Genomic DNA, 19,208 nt, shown 5'->3' on the forward strand with positions numbered 1-19,208 from the left:
ATTCACTTCGTACCAACGCGTTATTAACTTGTATTTTTTGTTTGTTAAGTTTACAACAAAATAAAATATACAATTAATAATAAATAAGTGTTATTAAACAATATTCATCAACTCACATCAAATCCGAGGTAGGTATGTACTTGTTTTTATATTAATTCTTTTATATTCTTGTTATATTCTACATTCCTGTTTCTTAATACGAGAAGGGAAGGTAGTGTTTGTTTATCAAAACAAAGCATATGAAATGTCAAAAGCACCACCAACTGTTTGTGGATGGTAACGAGAGTGTGTGTGTCATTTGGTTTGCTCGCACAGTGTTTTACATTGGTAGAAATGCTAGCTTTGTCCCCGTACTTTTTAATAGTAAAACTTGTAAAAGAGAGACAAATTGTTTTCACACAAAAGTTTTTCCAACAAGTTCGGGAACGCAAAAGTGGAAAAAACGTCAAAAAAGCTGGAACAAATGTCAAAGTCATCGTACCAGCCAATCAGACGTCGGACCATGTTACTATTTTTTACACGCTCAAATTTTTCGAGTAGAAAGTTGTTACAAAAGCTTAAAACTAATTACATTTGTAATGTTTGTTTTCCTTTGACAGTCCTCTAAATGCATTGCAGAAAAATCTTGTTTACCTAAATTGAAAAGTCAGAGATACTCAAAGTAAAGATGTCGGAAAAATTTTCCATAAAAATTGAACCCTTTGCCAATGATTATAAAGCGGAAGATTTTAAAAATGCTACAAATACACTACTACACTACAATGTCACAAAACTTGAAAATGTTACAAATACCGGGAATGATATTAATGAAGATGAACTAGACTTTGATAAAATGGAAGAATTTTTACCAGAAAATGTCAATGAATTCCCAGTTGATATTATCAAAAAAGAGGAGATGGATGAAATGGACGAATATTTACCGGAAGATGATGAAGAAGTACACCAACAACATCTAACTAGTACAACAACTCAAGCGGTATCCTTACCCAAATTAGAAATAACTGATGTGCACACAGATGAACAGGATAGTGAAGGCCTTGAGATCAATGGTGTTACAGACGCTAACGTCAGTTATAATAAAGAGATATCTATTGTTTCATCTTCTCGTAAACATAAATGTGAACTATGTGGTAATTCTTATGCAAAAAATCAACATCTAAACAGACATATTAGAGAAAAACATCCTTTGTCTACAGATACCGAGTACATCTGCGAACTATGTAATAAAAGATTTGACACCCAAACAGGTCTTAATAGGCATTCTTACAAGACGCATCCACAAACTCAAACACCTACTGAACATAAATGTGAAATATGTGGTAATTCTTATACAGATAATCAAAATCTAAAGAGACATATGAGAAAAAACCATCCTTTGTCTATAGATACCGAGTATAGTTGTGAAATTTGTAATCAAAAATTTGCCACACAAAGAGGTCTTGACAGACATTCGTACAATACGCATCCAGAAACTCAACCATCTACTACTGAACATAAATGTGAAATATGCGGTAGTTGTTATATGGAATCTAAAACACTCCAGTCACATATAAGAAATAAACATCCATCATCTAGAGATACCGAATATATCTGCGAAATTTGCAATCAAAGACTTAGCACACAAACAGGTCTTGATATGCATTATAAACGGATGCATCAAAGAGCTCAATCCACTAAAATACCTAATAAATATAATTGTGAACTATGTGATAGTTCTTTTACAATAGATAAAAATCTACGGGCACATATAAGAAAAAAACATTCTTCGTCTATAGATTCAGAGTATATCTGCAAGATTTGTGATCAAAGATTTATCACACAACACGGTCTTCATATTCACTTGTACAATAAGCATCCAGTAGATGTAAGACGTATTAATAAATATACGTGTGAAATATGTGGAAGATGTTATAAAGAATCTAAACATCTCCTAGATCATACAAGGAAAAAACATCCTTCGTCTATAGATTCAGAGTATATTTGCAACATTTGTTATCAAAAATTTAGCACACAAAGAGGTCTTGATATGCATTGTAACAAGATGCATCAAACTGAATCGCCGGTACCACGTGCTAAAACCACAATTTTTTAGAATGAAAAACATGAAACGATGCCATAATACTAATGTAAGAAATGTAGTGCATATAAGTATTAAGAGGAAAACCTGCCACCTAATCAAACATTGAAAAGATCGTAGCTACCATTGTCCCGCTTGCGGTAATATTCGATCTAACAAAAAACACAGTGGCGATAAGGAAAAACCAGAAAAAAAGATTTTAGACAATTGATTATCTCCAGTTTTCATAAATATCTCAACACACGAATGCTTCTTTGGAATCATTTCATCAACATATTGCAAATACTCATAAACGGATTTTTAAATGTCAATTCTTTAATTTGGCATTTCGCTAAGCTACCGAATTGTGTCCTCATATGTTACAAAGATGATAAAAAACAAACAATAAAATTCAAATAGTGATCTCAAGTTTTTTAAAAGTCACTCAAAGGGAAAAGGAAAAGGGTATCGATTTAAGGGAGTTAGTGTTAAAGAAATGCGTGCTAACGGGTTACCGTTACCTTTCTTTCAGAAAGGATCAATAGAAGCAGCCTTTCTTTCAGAAAGGGTCTATAGAAGCACCTTTTTTTCCGAAAGGGTCTATAGAAGCAGCCTTTCTTTTGAAAAAATTCTATAGAAGCACTCTTTTTTTCAGAAAAGGTCTATAGAAGCACCCTTTCTTTCAGAAAAGGTCTTTCTTTCAGAAAGGGTCTATAGAAGCGCTCTTTCTTTCGGAAATGTTTTATAGAATCACCCTTTCTTTCGGAAACGTTCTATAGAAGCACCCTTTCATTCAGAGAGGGACTATAGAAGCACCCTTTCTTTCAGAAAGGGACTATAGAATCACCCTTTCTTTCGGAAACGTTCTATAGAAGCATCCTTTCTTTCAGAAAGGGACTATAGAAGCACCCTTTCTTTCAGAAAGGGACTATAGAAGCACCCTTTCTTTCAGAAAGGGACTATAGAAGCATCCTTTCTTTCAGAAAGGGACTATAGAAGAATCCTTTCTTTTAGAAAGGGACTATAGAAGCACCCTTTCTTTCAGAAAGAGACTATAGAAGCACCCTTTCTTTCGGAAAGGTTCTATAGAAGCACCCTTTCTTTCAGAAAGAGACTATAGAAGCACCCTTTCTTTCGGAAAGGTTCTATAGAAGCACCCTTTCTTTCAGAAAGAGACTATAGAAGCACCCTTTCTTTCGGAAACGTTCTATAGAATCACCCTTTCTTTCGGAAACGTTCTATAGAATCACCCTTTCTTTCGGAAAGGTTCTAAAGAAGCACCCTTTCTTTCGGAAAGGTTCTAAAGAAGCACCCTTTCTTTCGGAAAGGTTCTATAGAACCACCCTTTCTTTCGGAAAGGTTCTATAGAAGCACCCTTTTATTCGGAAAGGTTCTATAGAAGCACCCTTTCTTTCAGAAAGAGACTATAGAAGCACCCTTTCTTTCAGAAAGAGACTATAGAAGCACCCTTTCTTTCAGAAAGAGACTATAGAAGCACCCTTTCTTTCGGAAAGGTTCTAAAGAAGCACCCTTTCTTTCGGAAAGATTCTAAAGAAGCACCCTTTCTTTCGGAAAGGTTCTAAAGAAGCACCCTTTCTTTCGGAAAGGTTCTAAAGAAGCACCCTTTCTTTCGGAAAGGTTCTAAAGAAGCACCCTTTCTTTCGGAAAGGTTCTATAGAATCACCCTTTCTTTCGGAAAGATTCTAAAAAAGCACCCTTTCTTTCGGAAAGGTTCTATAGAAGCGCCCTTTCTTTCGGAAAAGTTCTAAAGAAGCACCCTTTCTTTCGGAAAGGTTCTATAGAATCACCCTTTCTTTCGGAAAGGTTCTATAGAATCACCCTTTCTTTCGGAAAGGTTCTAAAGAAGCACCCTTTCTTTCGGAAAGGTTCTAAAGAAGCACCCTTTCTTTCGGAAAGGTTCTAAAGAAGCACCCTTTCTTTCGGAAAGGTTCTAAAGAAGCACCCTTTCTTTCGGAAAGGTTCTAAAGAAGCACCCTTTCTTTCGGAAAGGTTCTAAAGAAGCTCCCTTTCTTTCGGAAAGGTTCTAAAGAAGCACCCTTTCTTTCGGAAAGGTTCTAAAGAAGCACCCTTTCTTTCGGAAAGGTTCTAAAGAAGCACCCTTTCTTTCGGAAAGGTTCTAAAGAAGCACCCTTTCTTTCGGAAAGGTTCTAAAGAAGCACCCTTTCTTTCGGAAAGGTTCTAAAGAAGCACCCTTTCTTTCGGAAAGGTTCTAAAGAAGCACCCTTTCTTTCGGAAAGGTTCTAAAAAAGCACCCTTTCTTTCGGAAAGGTTCTAAAGAAGCACTCTTTCTTTCGGAAAGGTTCTAAAGAAGCACCCCTTCTTTTGGAAAGGTTGTAAAGAAGCACCCCTTCTTTTGGAAAGGTTGTAAAGAAGCACCCTTTCTTTCGGAAAGGTTCTAAAGAAGCACCCTTTCTTTCGGAAAGGTTCTAAAGAAGCACCCTTTCTTTCGGAAAGGTTCTAAAGAAGCACCCTTTCTTTCGGAAAGGTTCTAAAGAAGCACCCTTTCTTTCGGAAAGGTTCTATAGAAGCACCCTTTCTTTCGGAAAGGTTCTAAAGAAGCACCCTTTTTTCGGAAAGGTTCTAAAGAAGCACCCTTTCTTTCGGAAAGGTTCTAAAGAAGCACCCTTTCTTTCGGAAAGGTTCTAAAGAAGCACCCTTTCTTTCGGAAAGAAAGGGTGCTTGTATAGACCCCTTGTGAAAGAGAGGGTGCTTCTATAGACCCTTTGTGAAAGAAGGGATGCTTCTATAGACCCCTTGTGAAAAAAAGGGTGCTTCTATAGACCCTTTGTGAAACAAAGGGTGCTTCTATAGACCCCTTGTGAAAGAAAGGGTGCTTCTATAGACACCTTGTGAAAGAAAGGGTGCTTCTATAGACCCCTTGTGAAAGAGAGGGTGCTTCTATAGACCCTTTGTGAAAGAAAGGATGCTTCTATAGACCCCTTGTGAAAGAAAGGGTGCTTCTATAGACCCTTTGTGAAACAAAGGGTGCTTCTATAGACCCCTTGTGAAAGAATGGGTGCTTCTATAGACCCCTTGTGAAAGAAAGGGTGCTTCTATAGACCCTTTGTGAATGAAAGGGTGCTTCTATAGACGCCTTGTGAAAGAATGGGTGCTTCTATAGACGCCTTGTGAAAGAATGGGTGCTTCTATAGACCCCTTGTGAAATACAGGGTGCTTCAATAGACCCTTTGTGAAATAAAGGGTGCTTCTATAGACCCTTTGTGAAATAAAGGGTGCTTCTATAGACCCTTTGTGAAATAAAGGGTGCTTCTATAGACCCTTTGTGAAATAAAGGGTGCTTCTATAGACCCTTTGTGAAATAAAGGGTGCTTCTATAGACCCTTTGTGAAATAAAGGGTGCTTCTATAGACCCTTTGTGAAATAAAGGGTGCTTCTATAGACCATTTGTGAAAGAAAGGGTGCTTCTATATACCATTTGTGAAAGAAAGGGTGCTTCTATAGACCCTTTGTGAAATAAAGGGTGCTTCTATAGACCCTTTGTGAAATAAAAGGTGCTTCTATAGACCCTTTGTACAAGAAAGGGTGCTTCTATAGACCCTTTGTGAAAGAAAGGGTGATTCTATAGACCCTTTGTGAAAGAAAGGGTGCTTCTATAGACCCTTTGTGAAAAAAAGGGTGCTTCTATAGACCCTTTGTGAAATAAAGGGTGCTTCTATAGACCCTTTGTGAAATAAAGGGTGCGTCTATAGACCCTTTGTGAAATAAAGGGTGCTTCTATAGACCCTTTGTGAAATAAAGGGTGCTTCTATAGACCCTTTGTGAAATAAAGGGTGCTTCTATAGACCCTTTGTGAAATAAAGGGTGCTTCTATAGACCCTTTGTGAAATAAAGGGTGCTTCTATAGACGCTTTGTGAAATAAAGGGTGCTTCTATAGACCCTTTGTGAAATAAAGGGTGCTTCTATAGACCCTTTGTGAAATAAAGGGTGCTTCTATAGACCCTTTGTGAAATAAAGGGTGCTTCTATAGACCCTTTGTGAAATAAAGGGTGCTTCTATAGACCCTTTGTGAAATAAAGGGTGCTTCTATAGACCCTTTGTGAAATAAAGGGTGCTTCTATAGACCCCTTGTGAAATAAAGGGTGCTTCTATAGACTCTTTGTGAAATAAAGGGTGCTTCTATAGACCCTTTGTGAAATAAATGGTGCTTCTATAGACCCTTTGTGAAATAAAGAGTGCTTCTATAGACCCTTTATGAAATAAAGGGTGCTTCTATAGACCCTTTGTGAAATAAATGGTGCTTCTATAGACCCTTTGTGAAATAAAGAGTGCTTCTATAGACCCTTTATGAAATAAAGGGTGCTTCTATAGACCCTTTGTGAAAGAAAGGGTGCTTCTATAGACCCTTTGTGAAAAAAGGGTGCTTCTATAGACCCTTTGTGAAAAAGGGTGCTTCTATGGACCATTTGTCAAAGAATGGATGCTTCTATAGACCCTTTGTGAAAAAAGGGCGCTTCTATAGACCCTTTCTGAAAAATAGATTGCAATGATTTGGTTTCAATATAATTTATGGATGGAGGGCCTGCCCCTCCCATCCGAACATAACGCCTATTTACTATTATTTATATTTATAAAATAATTTACAATAAAAAAGTGTGTTTACTGTTGTTTTTAACGTATTATTATTAAAAATATGTTTTATTATTATAAATATATGTGGCATATTGGTGTTGGTGTTTATATTCCATTTTTTTTTTTTTTTTTAATATTAAATTGTTGTACATTCCCTTATGTTTGGTGAACCCCCCATTTTTTCGCTAGCTCCATCACTTGCTATATGTTGTTATTTCTGCTCATCATTGGTGGTGTCACTCTCCTCAAAGATGCATATTTCATCTTTTTCCTCGTCATCAATACCACCTCTCTTATGGGTTCTCATGTGTGAAACTAAACCACGTTTCGAATAAAACAACATGGTACAAAATTCGCACTTGTGCTTCAGTTTATGGGCTTCGTCAATGTGATGACGCAGTGACTCCAACGAATCGCCATTATAATTACAATATTTACAAGGAAATGAATCATCATCAATACGTATGATAGCTGGAAGTGGCTCCTGGGTTTCTAATAACTTCTTCTGAATTTCTTCCCGTTCGGCTTTATGTTTGGCATTAATGTGCATTGTTAAGTCGCTTCGACGCTTACACATCTTTCCACAAGCAGGACATTTTAGATTTGATGTATGCATTATTATATGTCTTTGTATGGAGCCGATTCTATCGACAATTTTACCACATTTCCCACATTTATATTTTGGCACATGGCGGTGCGAGTAGGACCAATGCTGGCTGAATTTCTCTCTATTATCACAAGCATAACCACATTTTGTACAGCCATATTGCCTAACACCATTTGACAATACCGTCACTGTTGGTTGGGGTCGATCTGAAGAACCTGAATGTATATGGATCATATGGCATTTTAGGCCATGTTGGGAGGTAAAAATTGTATTACATTGGTGACATGCATATTCCTTACTTAGAAGCATTGGATGCATGCGTTTCTTGTGTTGCCACAAAGTCTCCTTAGAAGTGTGACAGCTGTCGCATATGTCACATTGATGTTTATGGGGATTGAGATGTAACCTGAAATGTTCCTCAATTTGAGATTGTGAGAAAAATTTCCGTTTGCAACAGGGAATGTAGAATTTATGTTCGGTATGCTGTTGGTTAAAGTGTCGGCGTAACAAGTGGTATTCTTTAAAGCTTTCGGGACATTTCGTGCAATGCATAATGGGTTGCCAAGTATCAGACTGGGATTTTATAAGATTGTGAACAACGGATTCTTTAGTTTTGCGGCCTTTCTTTGGATATTCTGCATAACTTTCTTTTGCATTCTTATTACCATCTATTAATTCATCCACATCATCACATTCATTATCATCGTCCTCCTCGTCGCTTTCGCCTTCATTCACATCCATTATTTCCAATTTTGGAAGAGTTATTTGCTGCTGGACATTTTTTGGTCGTGCATGTTTTTGGAGAAAATGTTGACGTAACAGTTGGTCATTGTTAAAAGTCTCACTGCAACCAATACACTTTAAGGCAAGAAAAGGTGGTGGTTCTGGATTTACTAATTGATTTGAAGCACGTTCTTCTTGTTTTATGGGTGTTATTGCTGTGAAGGAATTTTTCCCAAAACTATCTTCCGATTTGATAAATTCCATTGAGGGACATCCTTCTCCTGCTTCACAGTCTTCTGTTTTAACAATTTGCATAATTTCATTTGTCAAATTGGTTGCTGAAGTTTCTTCATATTCAACTTTTATTGTTGTTGGATTTATGTAGTTTAGAGTATTTGTGCTGATGGAGGAGGTATTTTGCATGTCACAGCCAGCGACTAATGAAGAACTTTCAGGTTTTGTATCCACTTCTTGTAACATTTTTAGACAATTTGCATGGGAACAAACGGATATTTGAAGCTGTAAAACAGGTAACAATTTAGTATAAATCCTAAGGAGATTTGTTTTTTTTTTCGAAAAATTTAGTGAAAATAATATTAATATTTCAAGTTTTTGATTCATTCTTTCAGAAAGGGTCTATAGAAGCACTCTTTCTTTCGGAAAGGGACTCTAGAAGCACCCGTTCTTTCAGGAAGGGACTATAGAAGCACCCTTTCTTTCAGAAAGGGACCCTGGAAGCACCCGTTCTTTCAAAATGGCACCCTGGAAGCACCCGTTCTTTCAGGAAGGGTCTATAGAAGCACTCTTTCTTTCAGAAGGGGACCCTAGATACACCCGTTCTTTCAGGAAGGGACTCCAGAAGCACCCGTTCTTTCAGGAAGGGACTATAGAAGCAACCTTTCTTTCAGAAAGGGACCCTGGAAGCACCCGTTCTTTCAAAAAAGGACCCTGGAAGCGCCCGTTCTTTCAGGAAGGGTCTATAGAAGCACTCTTACTTTCAGAAAGGGACTCTAGATACACCCGTTCTTTCAGGAAGGGACTCCAGAAGCACCCGTTCTTTCAGGAAGGGACTATAGAAGCAACCTTTCTTTCAGAAAGGGACCCTGGAAGCACCCGTTCTTTCAAAAAGGGACCCTGGAAGCGCCCGTTCTTTCAGGAAGGGTCAATAGAAGCACTCTTTCTTTCAGAAAGGGACTCTAGATACACCCGTTCTTTCAGGAAGGGACTACAGAAGCACCCTTTCTTTCAGAAAGGGACTATAGAAGCACCCCTTCTTTGAGAAAGGGACTATAGAAGCACCCTTTCTTTCAGAAAGGGACCCTGGAAGCACCCGTTCCTTCAAAAAAAGGGACCCTGGAAGCGCCCGTTCTCTCAGGAAGGGTCTATAGAAGCACTCTTTCTTTCAGAAAGGGACTCTAGATACACCCGTTCTTTCAGGAAGGGACTCCAGAAGCACCCGTTCTTTCAGGAAGGGACTATAGAAGCAACCTTTCTTTCAGAAAGGGACCCTGGAAGCACCCGTTCTTTCAAAAAGGGACCCTGGAAGCGCCCGTTCTTTCAGGAAGGGTCTATATAAGCACTCTTTCTTGCATAAAGGGACTATAGAAACACCCTTTTTTTACTAGTATTCTTTGTGATTTAACCACAGAGTTTTCATTACAATGCATTTAATTCAAAAATAGTATCACAACCCAGCAAAATTTTATGGAAGTGGTTCCATGAGATGCCATGATTTCACTGGATCTTTTGCATTGGTTCAAATGAAGTCGTGAAAGATCCGATCTTTTCATCAGCATTTGAACCAATTCAAAGGAAGTCGTGGTAGATCCGATCTTTTCCTTAGCATTTGAACCCATTCCATCGATCCAATAGAGATGAATTTTGTGTTTTTATTTTTACACATGTATATATTCTTTTATTTATCTAAATATGTACGTTTAAAGTCGTGTCGCGTCGCCAAATGCAATTTTTCGATTCCGTACGGCAATATCGCCTGACGTCGTCAAATTTTGTCGCCGAAATGTTCATTTTCCGGCGACAACAAATTAGCTGTCGCCGTACATTTTTACTAACGAATAAAAATAAAATAAAAATAACTTGTTATCGACGATTATTTTCTATCGCTGTACGTAGTGCATTTTTTAAATTTTGTCACAGAGACGATAGACGACGCCACATGACTCGCCTCGCTGTCCGGAATCGGCCCATTATTATGCTAGGAAGTCCCAATCATTGAGCTAAAAGTGAAGTCGGACTGCAGTCTTTGGTATTAGTCGTGTTCCTTTACTTGCCTGAGGTTACCAGTTTTTACCCGCAAAGTGTTTCCATACTTTTAAAAGCATACAATTTATATGAGAGCAGTTCACCACTTTTACCATTTTTGCAACAATTACCATTTTTAAAAGTAAAGGAACAGACCAATTATAAAAGTTTCCTTGCCTGCTCTAGAGAACCCTGCTCAACAAGTCGATTTGTAGATCCCTACAAAACAACAAACATTTCCAAAACGTTGCAAAATAAAATTCACGAAATAGTAATCTGCAGTTGGAGTCAATGTCGAAATCTGCACTGCACTGATAGGAAGTAAAATCCTTTTGTAAGATGAATCAAAACCTGTTACGGAGGAAGTAAACTCTGTTGCGTGCAGCGGCGGTGTTTAGTCTGCAACAGCTGGGACGGCCGGAAGTCAAGTTTCTCACTTAAATTTACAACCTGTCGCTTGCCAAACACATCGTTCCCGAAGTCTGGAAAATAGGCCAGCTACTGAAGCCCGAAAAGGATGCCAGCAAAGGTGAATCTTACAGGCCGATTTTGTCGCCCGTATCAAGGACCCTTGTGACTTTAGTTCTTACAGCATCAGAAATAACTTTCCAGTTGCCGATCAATAGCATAGGATCCGTAAGCAGCACAACAACTGTGCTGAAGGCCATCTCCATATTAGCCGAGGACTCACTCAGAGCAAGCCGTGCGATAGAACAGTGATAGTGACACTTGATTTAGCAAAGCCCTTTGATATTGTCAAGCACCCTCGTTGTTTGATGTCATCGATCAGACTACGCACCGTCCAAGTTTGAAACGTTGAATAATAAATTTTAAGTGTGGATGACAGTAGTACGTAGAATTTAGGATCAAGAAGTCCAAGACCCGTAGAGTGAAGAAAACCTCTTCTGAATTCCAAACGCTGCAGACGGCATTGAGATCGTAACGTATGCGAATGATTGTACTATTTTGGCGTCAGGTGCCTTCCCTGAGGACATTTGTGAAAGACTGAGCTCCTTTTTGTCTGATCTTACCATTTTTTCCCCGCGAGGAATATGCAAATACCAGCCAATAAATCTACGGCCACTCTGTTCACTACCTGGGCGGCCGAGTTGGGAACAATAGAGTTGAATGTCATGGTCGATGGTAGCAGAATTCAGACCACAGACCCAAGTCTAACGTTACAAGAGAGAACCTCTAGATCAACAAGCCTTTCAACCAGGTTTAAGTAGCATTCACACGAATGCAGTCGCAGATGCAGTAAACAGTTATCGTGTGATTGCGGTCCTTGGAAAACATCCACCATCTATCGCAGCTGAGAAGCGCCAGCTGTCAGGACAAACCAGAGTAGTTTTGGGTCAATACGCACGAGATGGTGCAGCCGTCAAAATTAATATAGGGCAAGTACTGATGACACCGTGGAAAACGTCTGCCCAGCATACAGCACAGGCCCCCACGACACACTGCTCCTTTTCAATTGCCCTACCAATCCTTCTAAGAAACTTAAGTTTGCAGCTTTGTGGTTACAAACCATATAAATAGCGAAATAGCCACATTCTTACGACTGATAGACCCAGTCAGATTAAGCAGAAAAATGAGAATACAAACATATTAACTACTGGTACAACAACGAGAACAAACTGCAATTATAGATGTAAACTTTATGATGATAAATAAATTATAGTTATTTCATTAATTCCTTTGAATTAATAAAATAAAGGAATGGAAATCATTTTTCAATACAGCATTTTCCATTTTCCGAACAAGACGTGAAAATTACATGCCAAAGGGTTGGTGAAAATGACATGCCAAAGATTAGTGAAAATGCTATTCTTGGGAATTGGTTAAGATGGCATACCAAAGGATTGGTATAGATGCCATGCCAAAGAATTGTTGAAGATGCCATTCCATCGAGTTAGTAAAGATGACATGCTTAGGATCTGAAAATGAATTGCATCTTTTGGGGGTCATGCTCTTGTAAAAAGAATGAGTGAAGATGCTGAAAAAATGACATTCCATTTCACTTGCACCCATTCTTGAATAGCATCTTTGGCATCGAATATTTTGCTGGGAAGGTATGTAAAATTGGCACAAAATTTCAAAAAGTGTCACATATAATATGTGGCACAGAAGTATCAAAGCCTAAAAAAGTAAAATTGATACTTTAGTAGCACAACGGTTACACTGTGCAAGAGTTAAACACTTCACTTCATTCACTTTTGCCTCTCTCCCTTTCTCACTCTTTTGACACAGCATGATTCGGTTTCTTGTTAAAACAAAACACAAAACATCGCCTGAACGGTTCCATTCACTTCGTAGCTACGCGTTATTGACTTTTATTTAAGATTTTATCAAAATATAATACAGATTTAATATTAATAAATATAAATAATTAAACAATATTTTTCAACTCACATCAAATTTAAGGTAGGTATATTTATATTTCTTGTATTTTCCCTTTACAAAAAGCCAGTGTTTATTGAAGAAAGCAAGCGTGTGAATTGTCAAAATACCACTGTTTGTTTGTGGATGGTAATTAGATTGAGTGTCATTTGGTTTGCTCTCACAGTGTTTCACATTGGGAGAAAAGCTATGACGAAAATATTTAGAAAAAAAAGCGGCAATGTCATAACGTTTTTATACCGTTTCAAAAGAATATAATACAAAATATGTAGGCAAGTAAAAATTATAATAAATAACATATGATAATAAAATAAAAAACTTTGTAGGTATCCGTTTTTACGATATTTTGCATCGAACAAGTCATACATATTTAGTTTAGTGAGAAAATTAACTAATGTAAATCTGGACATAAAGAGATAATTAGTCAACGGGAGGAAATACTAAATGAATCTAACAAAATCATAAACGTATTTTACAATAAAAAAAAAATTACCATAATGAAATGTGAACTAAATAATAATGTGGATGTATAAATCGGACTCTGATTAGTTATGCATAAATATAAAAATAGAATACATAGGTATAACAGTAAAAAATGTGATAAATTGAAACTACTCTGGATTGAAACTTCACAGTAATAAAGCAAGCTGATATTTTTGTTAAAAAAAATTTAATTTTAAAATTTTAATTTTAAGGCCCCCACTCATTTATCAGTCTGTGCCGTCAGTCCGATGAACCCTTTCTGTATGTGTGACTGACAAGTGTGTAGCACGAACCATCAGTCAAGTCTAAAAATCTTGAATTTCTCCTGCAAAAATGAATGAATTCTACGTTTTTTGTGTTCCAACACCAACATTATTTTCTGTTTTTCAAAATTATTTATTGACAATTTGAAAATAAACACAATTCACCCAGACTGATGGGGGTTCACTTTTAAAATCAAAACTATTTTGATTTTCATCAGTCTTGGAAAACTCACACATACATTCTCAAAATTTCAAAAATTTACACATACTACCATAAATGCTGGCAGTCAGACTGACTAATGAGTGGGGGCCTTTAAATTTTATTTTAGATGTTTAAAAGAATTCAACTACACGCAGAGAAAAAAATATTGTTGGAGCAACCATATTTTAAGAACAAATTACTGTATTTTAAAAATCTGAAAATATATTGTTTCAACCATATATTTTGTGTCAAGAACCATAATGACACATATATATTGTTGGACCAACAATATATATTTTAAAATTAAAATACACTACTCGTATTTTGTTCTTAAAATATGTTTGCTCTTACAATATCTCTTCTCTGTGTGTAGGTACTCAAAAAGAGATAAACATTAGGTCTGTGTGATAGCCCAAAAAATTGGGAGAAATTTTTTGTAATTTCTTCGACTAAGAAGAACTAAAAATTTTTTGCTGTGAAAATTAGTACCGTACCAATTTGTATATTTGACCAGCTGATTTTTAATCAGTTTTTCAATGTAAACAACTTGTAAAAGGTATACTTTCCAAATTTGGTTCTTGTAAAATTTTACGAACCATTCGTCTTTATCTAAAAGCTTTCGTCTATTTCAGAAAGCTTTTGTATTTCAGGGTTTCCGTCATGTTCATCCATTTTCGGAAAAAGATGACCTTTCTTTCAGAGAGGGTCTATATTTCTCTCAGAGAGTGTCTATAGAAGCGCCCTTTCTTTTAGAAGGGGTCTGTAGAAGCACCCTTTCTTTTAGAAAGGACTTAAACAATACAAAGCAAATGACGATACGGAATGCAGCCCTTCTTTATGCATATTTATTCGATGAATTGACATTTGCGACCCTCTGAGTTTATATGTAAACGTACTATTGGAATAGTAATTTTTATTAATTCAATGTGGAATCCAATGCTGCATTCATAATACTATTCTCCTACACATTCTCGAGTAAACAATGGCAACTCCTTCTCTCCTCGCAATCTCCATCAAACACAGTTAACAAAACCAGTGGTGCCAAGTTGGTGGTTTTCCCGCTACTTGTGGTGATTTTTGACGTACAAAAACCACTGTTTAACCAAAGTTGTGTTCCTGTACATAACTGATGTTACTATGTTGCAAAGCGTTCATTAACCCCAAAAAGTGGTAAAACTGGAAGCAATTTTTAAGAGAGTGAGAGTGGCGAGAGGGAAAAAATGTCTTTCTCTTCTACAACAGGCTGCCAGACGAATTTCAGGTAAAAAATGGCACAACTGTTTTTTCGATATTTTTGTCGATTATTTGACAACGAAGAAAAAAATTAGCAAAAAGCAGAAGAAAAATGCTAACGCTGATAAAACAAAATTAAAAACAGTGAAATAAAAGAAGAAATTTGTATTTTTATGTTTCTTTTTGACATTGCTACCAGTAGTGCGATTCTCCAACTCATTTTTGACTTACCGACAAAAATAGGTAAAATTCAAATGCTTATAATTTCAGTAATTAACGATATTATTCGATAAGTTAGCGACCAATAAAAAGTAGTCGTAATGTTCTACCTATAGCAATAGTGTTGTCAACTTTGTTTTTTAATTATACCCTACACCACTATGTGGGGAGGGTATTATAACTTGGTTTTGGGCAAAAAGTTTGTAACGCATCGAAATAATGGTCGTAGACCCATGCTTATACAGTCGAAATAGCTTATAACGTCGTCGTTTATAACGTCATATCGGTTATAACGACGATATCCAAAAGTCCCAAATCTCTGGGGCCCTTTATAGCCCTATCGCTTATAACGACATATCGGTTATAGCGACAAATTCCGTCGGTCCCTTGGCCGACGTTATAAGCGATTTCGACTGTATATACCAAAATGAATGTCTCGACGAGATGAGTCGATCTGGCTATGTGTGTCCGTCCGTCCGTCTGTCCATCTAAACCTTGTAATCACGCTACAGGTCGCAATTTTGATCGGATCATCACGAAATTTTGGATGTTGATGGTGGTCCCGGAGGGGAAGAAACCTTTTGATTTTGGTGATGGTCGGATAATATTTAGGGGTCGGAAAGGGCAAACAACTTAGGTGGATAAAAAAACAACTTTTTTTCCAAAGCGAATATCTCAGCTTTTGTATAGGGTATACCAAAAGCAAAACCTGACAATGAAAGTAGAAAATATCACCTTTCTAATGATGTAAAGTAGGTGCTCGTAGGTGATCAAACAACGAAGATATCACAATAGTAGCAAATAAAACCCCAATTTTCATTTTTGCGATTTTCATTATATTGCCGAATATCACAGCTTTGGTTGAAAATTTTCCAAAAGCAAAGCCTGACTATGATGTAAACTAGGTCTGCGTATGTAACCAAATAACGGAGATATCGCAATAGTCGGTAATACATCTCATTTTCTATTTTGTTGGAAATCACGCTACAGGTCGCAATTTTGATCGGATCGTCACGAACATTTGAGGGTTAAGAAGCCTATTGATTTTGGTGATGGTCGGATAATATTAAGTCGGAATGGGCAAACACTTATTTGGAGAAAAGTCAACATTTTATTTCAAAGCCAATATCTCTGTTTCTTTAAGAGGTATATCAAAAGCAAAACCTGGCAAGGAAAGTAGAAAATATCACCTTTACAACGATGTAAAGTAGGTTGTCGTAGCTGCTCAAACAACAGAGATATCGCAATAGTCGGTAATGCGTCCCATTTTCCGATTTGTTTGTAATCACTCTACAGGTCGCAATTTTGATCGGATCGTCACGAAGTTGATGCTGGTCCCACAGATGAGTTGATGCTGGTCCCACAGATGAAGAAGCCTATTTAGTTTGGTGATGGTCGGATAATATTCAGGAGTCGGAATAAGCGAAAAGCTTATGTGGAGAAAAGTCAACGTTTTTTTTCTTATACGAATATCTCCGCTTCTGGTTGGAGTATTCCAAAAGGAATACCCGTCAATGGAAGAAGAAAAAATCCCGTTTATATTGATGCAAAGTATGTTGGCGTAAGTGAGCAAACCGAGATATTGCAAAATTCAGTAATATACCCAATTTTTCCATTTTTTTAATCACGCTACAAGTTGGAATTTTGACCGGATAGTGACGAAATTTTGGGGGTAGATGGGGCCCCACAGAATAAGAAGCCTATTGATTTTGGTGATAGTCGGATAATATTTAGGGATCGGAATGGGGAAAAACTCATTTGGAGACAAATTCAAAGTTTTATTCTTTGTGAATATATCGGCTTCTAGTAGGGGTATTCCACCGGCAAATCCTGTCAATGGAAGAAGAAAATATTACCTTTACATTGGTTTAAAGCAGGTTGGCGAATGTAGTCAAACAAGGGATATACCACAATAGTCGGTAATGCATAAAATTCTTCCATTTTTGCAATTTTGCAGGTCGTAATTTTGATCGGATGGTCACGAAATTTTGTTTGCTTATGGGGGTCCCAGAGAGAAAGAGGCATATTATTTTCGGTGGTAGTCGGATTATATTCCCTAAAAGAAATGTTTAAGTGTGTTCTACACGGTATGTTTTTTACATATTTGTGCATACCAACTGTCACTTTTTACAAATCTGAATTTTGTACACATGGTGTGAACCATATAGAAATTTCAATGCATTAAAGTGTTATGTGCATACATATGTATATTTTTCGAATAGAACGCGCTCTATTATCGTCTGTACAACCAAAGGTAAACAGCTGTTTTGTTTGTACGCGATATAAATAAAGAAAACAACAGAAAACGAATGAAAAATGAAATTTTGCCATGCAGAAGGAATTACATATGGGCGAAAAAAAGTGACAGTTGCTATGCATGAATATGTAAAAAACATACCGTGTAGAAACCCCATTACCAGTGAAAAGCTTATGAACAGAGGTAGTGGTGTAGAGCAGTATCCGGCACTAATACGAACGCATTGTTTGTGGTCTCACGCATACGACTCTCTCTCGCTCTCTCCACAAACAGCGTGTGCGTTAATACATTGCTAAAATTAAACATCATTGAAACAACCGACAACAGAACCTTCTTCTTTGAATTCTGAACGAAGACTGAGTGGTGGTTGTTCTGTTGTTATTCTCATCAAGGGCACGTGTGCCCCTTTTTGCCGGATAATGGTGTAGAGTATCACATGGTCGGCCCGGTCCCGACTATAGCCTTTGCTCACTTGTTTTAATTCATAATTTTGCATAGTACGTTTATTTATTACCGGATTTAACAAACCCACTGGGTTTCAAATGTCAATTCCATTGCTTATATTTCAAATAAATCCTCATAAACAAGGTTAACCCTGCAAAAGGCAGTGGTGCCAAGTTGGTGGTTTTCCCGCTACTTGTGGTGATTTTTGACGTACAAAAACCACTGTTTAAGCAGGAATGTCAACTGTTTTAAGGTAAAAATCGCTACAGACCCATGGTGCGTATGTGGCTGTAGCGATTTTTACCTCAGAACAGTTGGCATCCCTGTTGGTCGGTCTCTTTTTAAAAACACAACAGAGCATAGTTTGTACGGCACCATTCTTCGCTTCGTACATACGCGTTATTAGACTTTTCGTTTGTTGTTGAAGTTTATAACAAAATATAATAAATTGAGTGTTATTAAACAATGTTCATCAGGTGACATCAACTTCAAGGTATATTTATGTTTTTTTTTTAATTATTGTATTACTCCTTAGAATAGAAAATGTTTATTAAGAAATAATGTGAAATGTCAAAACACAACAGACTGTTTGTGGATGGCAATGAGAGTGTGTGTCATTTTGTTTACTTTCATAGTGTTTCACATTGGGTGAAATTCTATAAAGAAAATGTTCGGAAAAAAGGCAGCAATGTCATTAGCGTTTCAAAAGATTATATTAAATTAATTTAGGGCCATTATTATATGTTTTCTTTTACTATTGGATGGATTTGAAAACGCAAAATGGAGGAATTAAAAGCAAAATGTTTACATAAAAAGTTAATGCCAAGAAGCTCCTCCTTGACATTCAATCATCACTTTTAACTTTTAAACGCCTGTTAGACTATGAAATTATACTATGATTTAAACTGTCAATCCCATACAATATACGTCAAATAAAATCCAGTGGATTTAGAACTACGATTTAGTCCCGGTCCACACTAGCGTGAATTTCATTAAAAAATTTCATGAAATTAGGTGTTCTTAAATCGAATTCCACACTACAGCAATTTTATGATTTTACTCTACTATGAACGTCGATCTAGAGACGCATAATTTCATATCAAAATTTCAATGAAATTACTGTAGTGTGGCCCGTGACTTATTTGACATATATATACTATGGAATTGACATTTGAAATCGATTGGATTTATAAGTCTTAACGTACTATTATAGTTCACCGGAACGCTATAAATCTGTACGGTAAATCCGAATTGTAACAAAAGAAGACTTATAATAATGGGGGTTAATGTAATAGCATTAACAACATAGTTATATTCTTGTTTTACTATTATTAAACTTAATAGCGGTTTTTACGATTAGTAGGATAATTACCTAATGTAAATCGTTTAGTGCTGCCATATCTTCAAAGATTTTGCCCGTGAAAAAAAAGTGCATCAAATGCTAAAT

The 19,208-nt window shown here is 36.8% G+C and overlaps 3 protein-coding genes across 18 annotated transcripts in view; 2 read left to right on the forward strand and 1 right to left on the reverse strand.

The window, feature by feature from the left end:
- The window catches only part of LOC141403733 (zinc finger protein 711-like), a 170,980-nt gene that overhangs the window by 20,690 nt on the left and 131,082 nt on the right, over nucleotides 1-19,208 (reverse strand). For 6 of the 13 annotated variants that reach the window (XM_073986612.1, XM_073986613.1, XM_073986611.1 and 3 more), the window contains one exon: nucleotides 12,673-12,847. The exons of 4 other annotated variants lie outside the window; for them this stretch is intronic. Coding sequence is in view for 3 of the 9 variants with exons in the window: in XM_073986603.1 (XP_073842704.1) it covers nucleotides 12,673-12,847 (175 nt within the window). In the remaining 6 variants the exon portion in view is untranslated. Of the gene's footprint in view, nucleotides 1-116; nucleotides 225-6,694; nucleotides 8,518-12,672; nucleotides 12,848-19,133; nucleotides 19,203-19,208 lie in introns of those variants that run through there. 3 more of the 13 variants (XM_073986616.1, XM_073986608.1, XM_073986618.1) reach the window with 3 other exon arrangements.
- The window catches only part of LOC141403782 (uncharacterized), a 20,939-nt gene continuing 1,731 nt past the window's right edge, over nucleotides 1-19,208 (forward strand). Inside the window, exons 1-2 of one of the 4 annotated variants that reach the window (XM_073986745.1) lie at nucleotides 108-132; nucleotides 600-2,107. In XM_073986745.1, coding sequence (XP_073842846.1) covers nucleotides 668-2,092 — 1,425 coding nt within the window. In that variant the 5' untranslated portion in view covers nucleotides 108-132; nucleotides 600-667 and the 3' untranslated portion in view covers nucleotides 2,093-2,107. Of the gene's footprint in view, nucleotides 133-599; nucleotides 2,108-18,123; nucleotides 18,255-19,208 lie in introns of those variants that run through there. The other 3 variants (XM_073986743.1, XM_073986744.1, XM_073986742.1) reach the window with 3 other exon arrangements.
- LOC141401681 (uncharacterized) overlaps nucleotides 12,504-19,208 on the forward strand; it is a 24,813-nt gene continuing 18,108 nt past the window's right edge. Inside the window, exon 1 of the mRNA XM_073982019.1 lies at nucleotides 12,504-12,684. The gene's annotated coding sequence lies outside the window, so the exon portion shown is untranslated. The remainder of the gene's footprint in view (nucleotides 12,685-19,208) is intronic.

Source organism: Musca autumnalis, unplaced genomic scaffold, assembly GCF_047663935.1.
Source record: "Musca autumnalis isolate F117 unplaced genomic scaffold, ASM4766393v1 scaffold_4, whole genome shotgun sequence".
In the NCBI taxonomy this organism is placed as follows: Eukaryota; Metazoa; Arthropoda; class Insecta; order Diptera; family Muscidae; genus Musca; species Musca autumnalis.